This window comes from Mus musculus, chromosome 15 (assembly GCF_000001635.26).
Source record: "Mus musculus strain C57BL/6J chromosome 15, GRCm38.p6 C57BL/6J".
In the NCBI taxonomy this organism is placed as follows: domain Eukaryota; kingdom Metazoa; phylum Chordata; class Mammalia; order Rodentia; family Muridae; genus Mus; species Mus musculus.
This window is the reverse complement of record NC_000081.6, coordinates 12318101-12333701: the sequence shown is the minus strand read 5'-3', so window position 1 is coordinate 12333701 and position 15601 is coordinate 12318101. Positions and strand designations below refer to the sequence as shown.

At 44.3% G+C, this 15601-nt stretch overlaps 1 protein-coding gene and 1 long non-coding RNA gene across 3 annotated transcripts in view; one reads left to right on the top strand and one right to left on the bottom strand.

The window, feature by feature from the left end:
* Golph3 (golgi phosphoprotein 3) overlaps positions 1-13214 on the bottom strand; it is a 31114-nt gene extending 17900 nt beyond the window's left edge. Inside the window, exon 1 of one of the 2 annotated variants that reach the window (XM_006520143.2) lies at positions 11746-13214. In XM_006520143.2, the coding sequence (XP_006520206.1) occupies positions 11746-11970 (225 nt within the window). In that variant the 5' untranslated portion in view covers positions 11971-13214. The remainder of the gene's footprint in view (positions 1-11745) is intronic. The other variant, NM_025673.2, reaches the window with a different exon arrangement.
* On the top strand, positions 13124-15359 carry Gm52210. Its single transcript, XR_003951630.1, has 2 exons — positions 13124-13801; positions 13969-15359. It is a non-coding gene; the product is annotated as a predicted gene, 52210 (long non-coding RNA).
* Positions 15360-15601: the final 242 nt, after the last annotated feature.

The window sequence follows — 15601 nt, the reverse complement described above, 5'->3', positions numbered from 1 at the left end:
CCAAACAGCATTTCTTAGAAAGGACTCCACTGTGCACAGTCCCCAGTCATTCTCACACAGAGTCCTCTAATACTGTCTTCAGCATACTTCAGCATAGTTATCACAATCTGTACTTATATACATGTACACACATCTTTGTTTATTTATGTATCTGTCTTCCTTAGCACAATGCTTAGCATAAAACAATTGCACAAGTAGAATTTTGAGTAACTAAAGGTCAATTATGGACTTTAAATCTTCCATTTTTGTTAAATTGGTTTTACTTTCTTCCAGCACTAAGAAATAAGTAGTATCTCACACACCAAGAGTCTTTATCATGGAGCCACTCTTGCCAGTCACTTAAGACCTAAGTGGTGTAGGGGTGTATGTGTGTGCACACGGGTACCTGAGAAGGCTAGAAGAGGGTGTCATATGCCCTGGGACTGGAGTTACAAGCAATGTTGAGCTGGAAACTTAACTCCAGTCCTCTGGAAAAGCAGCAAACACCCTTGACTGCTGAGCCATGTTTCCAGTCCCTATTTTTTGGTAGCCTATACTTTCCTAAATATACAGGCTCCTTGTGGTTTAAAAGGCATATTTCTACTATTCTCATGCCTTAAAGTCTACCCCATTTCTCCCATAATTATAGGGACAGTAAAATCTTAGTAATTACGTATTTTTTAAATTTATCTTTTTTTAAAAGATTGATTGATTGATTGATTGATTTATTACATGTAAGTACACTGTAGCTGTCTTCAGACACTCCAGAAGAGGGCGTCAGATCTCACTATGAATAGTTGTGGGCCACCATGTGGTTGCTGGGATTTGAACTCAGGATCTTTGGAAGAGCAGTCAGAGCTCTTAACCGCTGAGCCATCTCTCCAGCCCTAAATTTACCTTTTGAAGCATCACATGCATATAGTACAGACTTAAATGCAGGTCAAAAAATAAGTATCGCTTAATCTTCATCCAGGACTGGCAACTCATTTTGCAAGTTCTAATAATTTCAGGCCAGTGAGTGATACAGGTGTTTACAAACCTGATGCCCTGAGACCCATTTTCAGAAGTTGCCATGTGACCTCTAGGCATGTACACACAGAGAAATAAACTATAAACATTTTTAGTAATCCCAAGACCAGTGACTTTGCTCTCTCTAGTTTGTCCACTACTTTCTACACTCACATCTTCTAAAAATTCTCTGTAGAATATTGTCTTTAAAACCTACAACTGCTTCCAATATCAACCCAGCTTTTAACTTCTTGTGCCAATAAATGTTCATGTTCCTTATCCCAGACATAATCTCCATCGTAGCTGTTGTGTCCTGTCTAAAACGTCGTTTCTCGTCTGTTAAGTCACAGCCTGTACTTCACTGTGCTCAAATATCTCCAAGTACAGGAGCACAGAGCCTGAAAGTAAAAACACTTGAGAGCCTGAAACAGAAGGATCACTTGAACCAAGAAGTTCGGGACCAGCCTGGGCTACAAAATAAGACATAGAAGAGGAGCTAAGGATGCAGTTCCATGACAGGGACTTGCCTAGCATATTAACGCCCTGGGTTCAATCCCCGGCATTGTAAAGATGTCTTTAAAACTGGAAATAGGGGTGGGTTGGGGGTGGGGGTGGGATAGAATGTGGGGACTGGGGAATGGCTCAGTGCGTAGCACTGCTTGCTGTGAAGCACCGGGACTGGAGTGCAATCATCTAGGACCTGCATAAAGGCTAGGGACGGCCATGTGTGCCTATAACCCCAGCACAGTGGATCCTGGGAGCTTGGTCACCAGGCATATGACCCTCCCCACAACACACACAAATAAAATTACGTTAATTCTTTAAATTATTTTAGAATTTACAATACAATTACATCTTTCCCCCTTTCCTTTCCCTCCCTCCAAGCCATCCCATACACTCCCCTTGCTCTGTTTCAAACACATGGCCTTTTTTTTCATTAACTGCTGTTATTTACACTATGCATAAATACATACATATATTTATTTTTTTAATGACAAAATACTTTTATAGGTCTGTGGACCAGTGCTAGAGATTTAGCTCAACTGGGAAGTTTGCCTATCCCAGATGTACAAACATAAACCAAGGATGGTGGAAGTGCCTGCAATCCCAACCTGGCACTGCACTCTAGGAGTAGAAGCAGAAGGATCATGATAAGTTCCTGGACACGCTCAGCCACAGAGCTGGAGGCCAGCCAAGGGTGCTGGAGACCCTGTCCCAATAATAAACAGTGTGTCAAAGTACTTGCTACCCCAATATATAGTAACTCCAGAAACCACATGGTGGAAGGAGAGCCAGCTCTCACAAGTTGTCCTCTGACCTCCAGACAGCACCCCACCCCCCACATCCACATACAAATAAATACAGAAGATATTTTCTTAAATAATTTTTAAAGGTTGTAGAAACCTGCCCTAGCCACCTTCTGTGAAGATTCTGGCCTTGGAAAGTAATAAAGATTATTTTCTTTCCCTAAAAAATAAAACACCAAACAAAGAGGAAATAAGATGATCAAAATGTGGGAAGAACTGATTACAACAAGGGCCAGAAGAGGCCAGGCTCCTCACAAGCTTTCTCTTCTGGAAACAGAAGGCATAAGGAAATAAGACTTACTGCCTGCCAACCACACCCATCACTTTATACAACACAGCTGCCATAGAAGTCACTGATTTTGAAGTTTGGGGCTTCTGATACCTCCAGAGAGTGAACAGTATTCCAGAGAAGAGAAATAATGGAAACAACCACAGACTCTGGGCTTACATCTAGGGAAAAGAAACCAAAATACTTGAGGTTTCCAGATTTCCTAGCCCAGATGGTCTGGGATTACAAAAAAACAGAGGGGAGGGGGATACTTTTTTACACACACAGACACAGACACAGACACAGACACAGACACAGACACAGACACAGACACAGACACAGAGAGAGAGAGAGAGAGAGAGAGAGAGAGAGAGAGAGAGAGAGAGAGAGAGGCACAGAGACAGATTGATTCAGTGAAAAGGCATAGGTAAGTAGCTGAATGAGTCAAATATTCACTAAATTATCATGTCCAGGATGGTCAGGAACTTACGGCAATAGTGGAAGCTGGGCTCTGTGGCAGAGCACTTGCCTAGTATGCTCAAGGTCAGAGTTTGACCCTCAGCACTGAAAGAGAGTGAAGAAGAGGGAGTATCAGGAGCCAGCCAACAGCATTTGTTTCAGCCTAAGTCCTTTTTAATTTTTATTTATTTATTTATTTATTTATTTATTTTGGTTTTTTGGTTTTTCGAGACAGGGTTTCCCTGTATAGCCCTGGCTGTCCAGGAACTCACTTTGTAGACCTCGAACTCAGAAATCCGCCTGCCTCTGCCTCCAGAGTGCTGGGATTAAAGGTGTGCGCCACCACGCCCGGCTCTAAATCCTTTTTAGCCCTTAGGTCCTATAACAGGTTATGAGACAGACCACAAATAGAGGTCTGTTTTGCCCAGGAAACAATGAGGTCTAAAAATTCAAAAACATTTAGTCTAGTTCTCCCAAGGAGGAGTCAAAAAAGACAAAGCTACAAGTCAAAACCATGGGTAGTTTGTGTTGGTTACTTTGTCAATTTGACACAAACTACAGCCACAAGAGAGAACCTAAATTGAGAAAAGGTCCCCATAAGATTATCCTATATGCAAGCCTGTAGGGTACTTTCTTGATAGATGATTGATGTGGAAGGACCCATCCCACTATGGGTGATGCCGTCTCCAGCAGGTGGTCTTGCATATATAAGAAAGTAACTGAGCAAGCCAGGAACAAGCCAGCATCCCTGTGGGCTCTGCTTCGGTGCCTGGTTACATTTTCTATCTTGACTTTCCTTTATGACAGACTACAACTATAAGCTGAAATAAATCCTTTCCTGTCCAAATTACCTTTAGTGATGTTTATTTGTTTAAATCACAGCAACAGAAATATAACTAGGACAATAGTCCCATGGCTCCTGATCTGAGGGTTCTTCTCTAGTCCCTAGTCTACACCTTCTGTTTTTCTCTGAAGTTGGTATCCAATCATACCCAAATCATCTGGAGTGCTGTCTCCTATGTATACTGATTGTCCCTTAAAAGCTAAAAATCTAGGCTGGTGAGATGGCTCAGTGGGTAAGAGCACCCGACTGCTCTTCTGAAGGTCCGAAGTTCAAATCCCAGCAACCACATGGTGGCTCACAACCATCCGTAATGAGATCTGACTCCCTCTTCTGGAGGGTCTGAAGACAGCTACAGTGTACTTACATGTAATAAATAAATAAATAAATAAATCTTTAAAAAAAAAAAAGCTAAAAATCTTAGAAACCTCAGCACTTAGCAAAGGAACTGATACATGAATGACATATTTTGATTAACTGAAAATACGAATTACCAGTTAAACTTGTTTAATCTCAAAAACTGGCAAATCCTACTCAATAACTAAATTTAAATACATGTAATTTCTGTTTTTTGTTTTAAATGGTATAAAATTATTTAACAATTGTATAAGAAACTGAAACTGGGGGGTTGGGGGATTAGTAGCTAAGAGCACCGGATTTTGCAGAAGACCCAAGTTTAGTTCCTAGAACCAACATGCTGGCTCATTAACCATCCACAAAACTCTGGTTTTAGAGGCTCTGAAGCCTGGGATGCCTTGATCTCCAAGGGCCCCAGGCATGCTCATGCTATATGCATACATTCAGGCAAAACACTCTTGCACATAAAATAAATCTGGAAGGGAGGGAGGGAGGGGAACTAGGGTAGGGCAAGGATGGTCGTTTAGAGGTAGAACACTTAAAGAGAATCCACAGCCAGCACAAGGTCCCAAGTTCAGTCCTGACCAGGAAAAAAATCCCAAGGGGGCAGTAATCACCAAAAGCTGACTGTAAGCCCTCCAATCTGAAGTCTTTCTCAAAAAGCCAGGGATGGACAGATACAGGTTATCTTCCATGCTCTCTAAAAATTACTACTAAAATGTTAACTAGTAACTTTCTAGAATTCATACTAGTCTCAGTCAAATTCTGTTATAAATGAAATTTCTATCAACAGAGCTGTTCTTTGAGAAAGGAGCTATGTTGTCCAGACTGGCCTCCTCCAAGGGCTGAGATCAGCAGTCCCCCTGCCTCAGCCTCCCAAGTTGTCAGAGGCATGTTCCACTGCCCCCCTTTCATAGAAAATAATTTCTAGGGAAGGGATGTAGTTCAGACCATGTAGGTAGGGTGCCAAGGCCCCGGGTGCCATCCTCATTGCCAAATACACCAAAGTGTAATATGATTTCCACCACAGAAACCAGAAATGGTTTCTAAGGTGATCTAAATGCAAACACATGTAAGAAGCCTCGGTCTCTCCACCAGTTTTCACCCCCCCCCCATCTCTTCCTTCATGAATGTAAGATGGACATTCTGGATGTCTCACCTCTCTATACACGAAAGGAAGACGTTTTTTCCAAGACCACCCCCAAAAATCAGTGTTCATTCTCTTGGGAATAATGTTACCTTCAGTGAGTGTATGATGTACTTAGACTATTTACTGAGTCAAGGTGAGATAGTCAACTGTAGAAGCAAAAGTTTTAAACTGCACCTGTTGACACCAAGTGGACAGTTTCTCTAGTAAAGCATGTAAACCAAACACAACTCACTAAGGCTAAATTAACTTTACAACGGACATGTAATTTGGCTTAGAGTGCTACTTGGTTAGCGGGTGCAAGGCCTGGGTTAAATCCCCAGCACCATCAAAACACTAAAATGAAGGACAATAACATGCTAGTAAGATTCTACCATTCTCTATTGCTCTATCTCATGTATGAATGCCTGTGTGCATGTGTATGCATGTGTGAATGTGGCTGTACCAATTTGTGCAATTACAGAACCAACCTCAAAGTTCAGCCCTTGCTTTCTACCACCCAGATTTTGCTACATTTATTTGTATGTTTGTTCATCATACAGGAGACACATACACACACACACACACACACACACACACACACACACACACACTACTTCATTGTAGGTCAGAGCACAACTTGCAGGAGTCAGTTCAGCCAAGCCATCTTCAACTGGACTCCTTGAGACAGGGTCTTTGTTGTTCACTGTTGCACACACCAGGCTAGTTAGCCTGGAAGCTTCCAGGAATTCTGCTGTCTCCAGCACCCATACTGATTCAAGAGCCCTGGAATTACAGAAGGGCCTTGATGAGACCCAGTTTATGAGAGTTCTGGCTACCCAAACTGAGATCCTCTACCAGCACCCCTGGGACATCTCCCCTGTCAATCTAATGTTTATGAAACAAGAAGAAAAATATTCTGTTTTCTTTTTAAGTCTGTGTGTGTGTTAGTGCATGCCACATTATAACACTATAGTGTATACACAAGGTTACATTGCAATACTGTAGTACGCCAACAGGTTGCAATCTTTACAGCTTATTTTTCATATAGGCTCTAAATTTTATATTTGGCTTAAAGAGATGAAAATTCAAACCCTTCAAAAATATCAAAAGAATATAGTTAGTATTAGAAAAGAAATTACAAAATTCAAAACTCTTGAAGCTTTTATGTGTGTTTTTTTTTTAATTACTACAAACTTTTAACACACCTTGAAATTCTAAAACTGAGCTCAATAACTATCTGGCTTATAGGTTTAAGAATAGCACTATTTTACATTAACTTCATAGAGGTAAAATGTTTACAAAACAGTTATACATCTTGATAAATACTGTGTTCTAAACATTATTTCAAAATGAACAAATTTTGGGGGACAGTGTGAAAACAACAAAGTCAGTTTCATCTTTTAAACTTCCTAAGTCTTGCCACACAGCCTGCCATCTCAGTCTTGGGGAGGCAGAGAGGAGAGGATCACCAGTTCAAGAAGACTTCAGATTCAAGAACTGCCAGGAAATTTGAGGCATGCCAAATACCATCTTTTCTCTAAACAAACCCACCTAATCACTACATACTATTCAAGTGTTACTGCAGTAGAGCTCTTAGGACTTTAGAAATGTATCTTTAAAGAAGATGTTACTAAAAGCTATTAAACCTTAGAAAAATCAGATGACAAAAAAAAAAAAAAAAAAAACCACACTAGAAAAAGACAGGGAGAAAACTAAAACACAACCAAACAAAACAACAACATTCAGGAGTACAGTACACACAAGAAGGCTGTTCTGAAAAGGTTTCCTTTCAGCCTCTTTTTCTTCCAAAGCCTCAGTGGAGGGCAACTGACTGGACAAGACTTAACTATAACACAAAACAATAGGAGGATACCTCAAGAAGCCATTCCAAAGCTGTCAGTAAGCCTAACATTAGGGAGACAGAGACAAGAGGACCCAGAGAGAGGTCAAGGAAACCAGCCTGGCCTTCATCAGACCCTATCTAAAACACAAGAAACAAACAAGCAATCCTATCAGGCAATGGTGGCACACCCCCTTTAGTCCCAGCACTCTGTAGGCAGAGGGAGAAGGACCTCTGTGAGTTCAAGGCCAGCCTCATCAACAGAGTTCCAGAACAGCCAGGACTACGTAGATAAACCCTGAGACTCAAAAATAAATAAGTAAATGAATGGATAAATAAGTAAATAATAAAAAGCTAAAATTCTAGGGCTTCGCAAAGACAAAGGGGGAAAGTACAGTAAAGTGTTAGCAATAAGTGCCACAAAAGTACACCCCCCCAAGCACGTGAAGTGACCATTTTCCACATTTGTGAGAATTCTGAAACTCTTGCATAGTATGTAAAGAGAAGGACGACAAAGCCTCACTTCTACTCAACAGGCCATTTTCTTTCTCCCTGTTTCTGTAGGTGTCTGTACATATGTGATCGTGTAGAGGTCGGCAGTCAACTTCAGTGTTGCCCTCAGATGCCAACCATCTTGGCTTTCAGGCGAGTCTCACACTGGTCTGGAGCTTGCTGAATGGCTAGGATGGCTGGTCCAGGAGCTTCACTCTGCATCAACCTGTGACATCACTCCCAGCTTTTCCAGAGAGAGCTGGGAAGCAAGGCCTCGTGTTTGTGTGGTAAGCACTTTAACAATCTTACCCAGCCACCAAACACTAGATTAAATTGGTCATTTAAAGTAGTCAAACTGAGGCTGGAGAGACAGCTCAGTGGTTAAGAGCACTGGCTGTTCTTCCAGAAGACCCAGGTTCAATTTTAAGTACCCACATGGAAGCTTCCAACCACCTATAACTCTAGTTTCAGGGACCTAATGCCCTCTTCTGGCCTCCTTGGATACACAAACTAGATGTACATACATACAAATATGGGGGCAAAGCATTCATACACAGAAAATAAAAATAAATAAACCTTTAAATAGGCAAGTAAATGAGATGATCAGATCTCACCTTAAGTATTTAGACCTACCACCAATAAAATAATTCAAGTTATTTAAGGGGGTCATTGTTACAGTTAGTGGTACAATATGTGTGAGACCCTTCAGTTTAGTCTTCTTAAAAAAATATTTTAATATAACTTTTTGGTTATTTATGGTCATTCTCAAGTATCCTGAAACTACTCAAGGCTTCAATGGAAAAAAACACAAATAAATAATGAAGAGAAAATATTTACTATTTGTCCTGCTCTGCCCCCAACCATCCACAGAAATCTTGCCAATTACTTAATTGGAATTCATGAGTGAACCTATCTGACATTCTAGCAGTGGCCTCTAAATATCACTCACTGACACTTCACCCAGATTAAGTACCCAGAACCTATGAATGAGCCTAGGCTTGGGCTTTTTTGTTTTTCGGTTGCTGTTGTTGTGTGTGTGTGTGTGTGTGTGTGTGTGTGTGTGTGTTTTGTTTGTTTGTTTGTTTGTTACGATTTACTTATGTATACAAATAAATACACTCCAGATACACCAGAAGAGGACATCGGATCCCATTACAGACGGTTGTGAGCCACCATGTGGTTGCTAGGAATTGAACCCTCTGGAAGAGCAGTCAGTGCTCTGAACTCCTGAGCCATCTCTCCAGCCCTTGGATGTTTTAAGAAAAGAAAAAACCTGAAAAGCTACCTCGAACCTAAAAAAATAAATAAAATAAAACAAAACTATAGTCAGGACTGAATGAGGACATGACTGTTCCTAGGTTTGAAGTAGGAAGGTTTAGTGTAGAGGGGATAAACAGGCATCTGGAAAGGTCCACTCTGAACCTGGCATGTGAGGGGGATAGGAGGCTGGAGAGAAGAAACAAGAGCCAAGAGGCTGGAGTAAGCCAGGAGACAAAGAGAGCAAGAGGCCAAGAGACCACATAGCCAAAAGGCAGGGTTATAGAGAGCAGAGCAGCTGAGGGAAGGGAGTGAAGCTCAGGGGCTGCAGAGGTTGAGGGTAGGAGGGCTGGATGAAAGTGCTAAGAAGAGTCAGGACTCTTAACAGGTATAGGCGATGCTGAGACAGGTAGCCAGTGTCTGCTCTGATAGGCACCTTGGCTAGCAGCTATACTTCCTGAGTTTGAGACCTAACAAAGACTTTAAACAAAACTCCATGTAAATAATCTGAAGCCAATGGCTTCTCATGTAGCCCAGGCTGGCCTCTGACTTTCTATGTAGGTGAAGGTGACCCTGAACTTCTGATAGGCTTGCCTCCCAAGTGGAAGTATAGGCATGATGGGCTTCCAAGCCCAGTCTGTGCAGAGGAAGGAATCAAATTCAGAACTTCATCCAAAGCACTCTATCAACCGAGCTGTATATTCCCAATCCCTAGAACCTAAGTTAATAACAAATTGAACAAAGCTTAAGTGGCTACGGAAACAGAGCCAGGAAACCAAGACTTTGTCTTTTAAAAAAAAAAAAAAAAAAAAAAGACAAGGGGACCATCCCCCAAATAGACTGGGTGATAGGTTTATAGGACTAGTCACTACTGTGTACACACTTGATGAAAGAAAAAATATGTACCTACATTTTTTTAAAAACAAGTGCCCACCCCCACATGCTACAAATTAGTGCCTGGCTGAACCTTGGCCATGACTTATGAAGTATACTTATACAAAACAACCACAACAGATGGTCTCAGTTACCTGCCATCAAAGAACTTCCATTGTTTAAAAAACAAAACAAAACAAAACTAGTTGAATGTTGTAGTAGCATTAAATTCAAAAAATTCTTCAGATTATCTTCACGGGAACCAATCACAGAAAAATAACTGGTAACAGCTTTATATTAAAAATTCAGAGTAAGGCTTCTAAAGTAAAAGGTATTTTTCCACCATTGTTTCTCAATGTGACAATACCAAAAATAATTTTTTTTGTTCCGTTGTAGCTTTACCGAGTTCTAGCATACAGAACCAAAATGCTGACCCAGGAATGTAACCTTCATTTTGTTTTTCTTGTACTTCCTAGAAATGTCTCATAATCTGTTTTGTTCCAAAGTAGGGAAGGAGGGAAGGAAAGATAAATGTGTATTACAAGAAGCCTGCTTTCAAAATCTAATTACTTCCTAAGTGAATGCTCTCTAAAATCGCATTGCCACACACTAACATCTAGCTTTTCACTCCACAACTAAAAATGAAACACACACCACCGCATTCCTCATAATAACTGTAATTAAACAGGTACTGTGCCCCTTTCACAGCCTGAGGGCCATTAAGTGTCTTCAAGCTGAATGGTATTAAGGCATCAAGAAGCACTTCCCTGGGTAGTATCTAATATCCGGGAACCACAAACAGTCCCTGGAAAAACTCAGCTCTCTACCGCTGCTAAGTCTGAGGAACTAAAAAACTGTTTTATAGGATGAACTGAGTTTTGTTCTGGTTTGTTTCTTGTCCTCCTTCCTGAATTCTGAAAACGTATTTAAAAACAAGATCCAATACCTTTCTGTCTGACTCTCAAAATGTGTTGTCTAGAGTTTCCACACTGAAACGAAACAAACTTCCGGGCCACCTCATCATACATGATTTATGAAACATCCAATCCTGCAAGTCTGCCCTTAAAAATAATCATCTTTAGAGATGGATGGGTATTAATAAAATCAATCAAACATTAACTACAGAATCCAGACATTTAAAAGACGGACACTTGCACTTTTTCAACTTATATGTGTGAAATTCCTAAATATCTGGGGTGACCTTTCCAAACGTCAGAACACAACTTAAGCCTACCTAAATCTTTGCAGTCTTTCATCAAAGCGCAAACTTGGTATTCCTCCCAGCTCTTCACAAGCCCTCCCTTAAAATGGCAAAACGGAAAGGACGACAGCAGATCTAACCGCAAAACTAACTCATCGCTCGCTCAAACCAAGTTCATCCAAAAAGTAACTTCCTAGGTTTTATATCAACTTAGTATTGACTTTTTAAAACAATACCCAGTAAAAACAACTTTGCTAATTTCTTAACCGCGCGCCGCAACTCAAGTTTTACATAAGAAAGAGGGCCGACAGCAAGTAGATCCGCGAACCTCTCCCGGGTCTTAAAACCTGCAAAAACTCAATACTTGGGAGCCGCGGTAGCCCCGAGTCTTTAGATCTCAACAGTCTTGGGTTGGAGTTGCCATTATTTGCGGCAGACGGCGAAGAAGAAGAAACGCAAAGATCGCCAAGACTTCGGAACTAAGAGTGCTTGTGAGCAGAGGACGGGAAAACCCAAGCGAGCACTTGGTACCGGGAGGATCGGGAGCACTCGGAGCGCAGCCGGAGAGGGCTGACTCCCACACTCCTTGGGACGAGAGGGCGCTCAGGGGCGCGGGGCTCCGGAAGCAGGGACAGGTGAGGCCTCGGCCAGCGCCCACCCGGGCCCCACCTGGAGCCACCCGGGTCCCGCTGCCACCCCGGCTGCCACCCCGGCCGGGGCCGCGGCGCCCGCACCTCTCGGTCCTTGAGGCCCAGCAGGAGCACCTCCTCCATCAGGGTCAGCCGCGTTTCCTTGGAGTCGCCCTTGTCGTCGTCGTCCTGCTCGTCGCGGCGGCTCTGCGCCTCGTCCTCGCCGCTGCCGCCGCCGCCTCCCGCCGCCCGCTCCTTGTCGGCAGCGTTCCGGGAGGCCTCGGTGCGCCGCTGCACCAGGCCCGAGCTCCGCTGGGTCAGCGAGGTCATGGCTCCCGCACAAGAGCCGCGCCGGACCGACAGGGACGCGGGACCGGCCGGCTCTCCCTCACGGCCCCGGCCCCGGGAGCTTCCGTGTTAATTCTTGGAGCTGGGGCGATGTCCGTGGGCTGCGGGGCCGAAGGCGGTCATGAGGAGCCGGAGCTGGGCGAAGCCGGCGGGCCGGGCGTCGATGGGGTACACAAGGGAGCCTTCAGCCCGCGGCTGTGGCCCCCCACACAGCCCAGGAGCCCGAGCGGAGGCGGCGGCGGCGGTGGCGCTTCCCAATATGGCGGCGCGCGCTGACGTCACCGGAGGATGTGGCAGCGCCGGCGCGGGGCGGGGCCGGGGTGCCGGAAGCGGCGCGAGCGGGGGGCGTGGCTAGCCGCCTCCCACTTCGGCGGACACTTGAGCTTCTGGACTCGCTAGTGGCCCTGAGTCTGGAGACGAAAGGTTTGCGATCGGTGACCTGCCCGGCTTTCATCCGCCTCTCAGTTCACTCTAAAGGTCCGGCCTGGCGCCAGCGACCAGTGAGATCTCTCCTGGATCCCAGAAGCCGAGGCCAGGCTAGGGCGGACCCCACTGAGACCTCAGCATCCCTGGGGATCAGCCACTATAGCCCGGGTCCTCACTACCTACGGGGAGGACTTGGCTCTTCGCCTGTGAAACTCCCGAGTTTCAAAAGGAGTCATCTACACTCGGGCGTTTAAAGCTGTTCATGTACTGTGCTCTGGCGTAGAGAGGTTAAACAAATTGACGAATTGTGTTTGTAAAACTTTCCTACCTCCGACTGCGGCTGTAAAGTGGTCAGGGCGCACTGTACTGTTAGGACAGCCGACCTTAGGATTCTTTTATAGCGACAGTAAACCTCTTGAGTTTCATGCCACGTCTTTGTAGCCCTAAATCTATTTTCGATGTAATTACTAGGTTCAATCCCTTTGGCAGTTTGTGCAAATCAAGTTAAAGGAAAAACTGCCAAACCTGAGAAGGGTTTGGAGAAGTAGAAGGGCGGGTCTTATGAGAAAACATTATCCAAAAACGGTATCGTAGGTCTGTCCAGTATTATTTAAAATAAACAGTAACCATACGCAGTGAGTAAGCCAGGTTTAGACAGAATATTCCCCGCGCCCAAATACGTTGTCTCAACTCCTACGGGGACAGTAAGTCCCAGTAGGTCCTCCCACCCACAGCCCCAAGCTACCTTCCCTTTTTCCTGAAAAAAAAAAAAAAAAAAAAATGTGTCCTCAGCCAGTTTCTCCCATTCACGTCACCTTTTTGTTCCTTCACCTTTCTGGTCATTCTTTGCCAACTGACTTTAAATGTCCTTTGTAAATTAAATGGTTATTTAACTCAGAAGGTTAAATCCAAAAAGCACAAAGCTGTGCGTACAGGCTCTGCCTGTTCGGCTAGTTGCTCCTGTCCCTGCGGAGATTTTTTTTTTTTTTTAAATGGGGTAAGATGTGAAGCTTCGTTGGGGAGGTAGTCAGTGGGCACAGTACTTGAGGACAAATTAGAAACTGGCATCTGGGAGGCAGAGGCAGATTCCTGGAGGCTTCCTTGCCAGTGAGCCTCGCCACATGGGCAAGCAAATGGGTAAGTGCCTAGGTCCCAATAAGAAGCCTTGCCTCAGAAACAGTGTGAGGGCCCAGCGAATGGCTCAGTGGGTCAACAGCTTGCTGAGCTAGCGTGAGGACCAAAGTTCAAATCCCAGCACTCATGAGCACCAAGTACATTCCTGTAATAGCAGCCTTAGGAAGCTAAGAAAGACAGATCCTGGAAGCCTGTGAAACAGTTAAAGAGGATGCCTGAGGTCAACGTCTGGCCTCTACAAGTTCATGAACAGGTAAGAACAGCAGACATAAAACACACACTAGATAGATAGATAGATAGATAGATAGATAGATAGATAGATAGATAGATAGATAGATGAGATAGGAGCAGTACCTAAGGAATGATCACAATTTGTTATTTGCTTTGGTTTTGAGGGCTTTTTGTTTGTTTGTTTTTTAGTTTTGGAAACAGGGTTTATCCTGCCTCTGCCACAAGCTGGGACTAAAGGCGAGCACCAGCAGCACCCAGCTGCAGTTGTTTTAAATGTGAATCCTCATCACCTTCACCTTGAATGTGGCTTAAACTTCCAGCGGTAGACATCTTGATTCCCACCCCCACCCCCCACTCCACCCCCATCCATATCTGGTTCTATCTATTCACTTGCCGGTACGTGATTTTTCCAATTCAAATTTTATAATAATTTTGCTTCTTTTTATTTTCCTGTTTTCCTGTTATTTCTCCATTAATTTTTCCATGTAGATAATACACCTCTCTTTCTCTCCCCCGCCCCCCACCCTTTTCTCTGCCCTCGTGCCATCTGTCTGCATGTCTACATACCCACTTGCCTGCCTCTTCTGCTTTCCCAGGCTCTCACTCCACTCTCTTCCCTGAATATCTTTCACACCAGGTCTGTGTGGTGGAATTTCTCAGGGGCACCCTTTTACATGGGTCTGCCAAAGGCACCCTCCTCACCAATTAGATTTCCTAACATACCCAGTAAGAGAAAAGAAAGGAAAAGGAGAGGAAAGGAAAAAGAAAAGCAGGAAGGAAAAGGAGGAGCAAGGAGAGGAAGATTTAAGAAACAAATATTCCTAGGGGTAGCTGGTCCCACCCCTCGCTGGCTGCAGCATTGGGGAGGACAGACAGGAGCTCACGGGGGTAACGTGGTAGAGCTGGCCCTGGTGGTGTGGGCACAGGAGAGCTGGCCCCAATGGCATGAACTCAGGAGAGCCAAGCCTGACCCTTGACTGCTACTGTAGGCAGGAGAGCTGTCCCTACCTTTCATCTGGGCAAAGCAGGGAAGCTGGCTATGGTGGTACAATACAGGTTGCAGGAAAGAGGGTGGGCTGACCAACTCGGCTGCCATCCAGGCTGATCCAGGGCTTTGAGCTGACCAACTCCAACATCTACCCCATTGATGAACTGCTGGAGCTCGGGAGCTTCGGAAGGGGCTGGCTGTCCAGACCCAAAGCCGCAGGATCTCCATGACACGGGGCCAGAAGAGGAGAGCTGAGAGGAATCCCAGTGAGGATCCAGCAGTGACAGTGCAGCAGGCAGCCAGAGGCCTCGAACCAGACCAATGACTCACTAAAATGAACATACGCAAGTAAAGCTATTTGGGCAAAAGGGTGTCCTGTGGGACACACTGTGACACACTACAGCTTCCATGACCAGATGGTTTTGCTATTCTTGTTGTGCTTTTCTTTTCTTTGGATGGGAGTGTGTGTTGCAAGGGCCGAGGTCAGATATGGAGGGTCAGGGAGATGAATAGGATTTCCGGGGCACTATGTGAAATTGACAAAGCACCAATAAAAAGTTTTTAAAAATAAAAATATTTATTGCTAAAGTGACAATGACCTTTTTTATTGATTGACCGTCAACTATGTGCCAGGTATGTCTTCTAGTTACCCCATCCCCTGACCCTTCCAGGGGTAAGCATGCTACAGAGCTGGCCAGTTCCATGTGGGCTCCAACCACAAGATTGCGGCCTGAGGAGCACCTGTGTCTACCTGGAAGTCCTAGGATCACGAAGAATTAGCACTTGGGTTAATGCCTTACAGTTTCCCTTTTCTCTGCAAACAAGTTTTGTGTT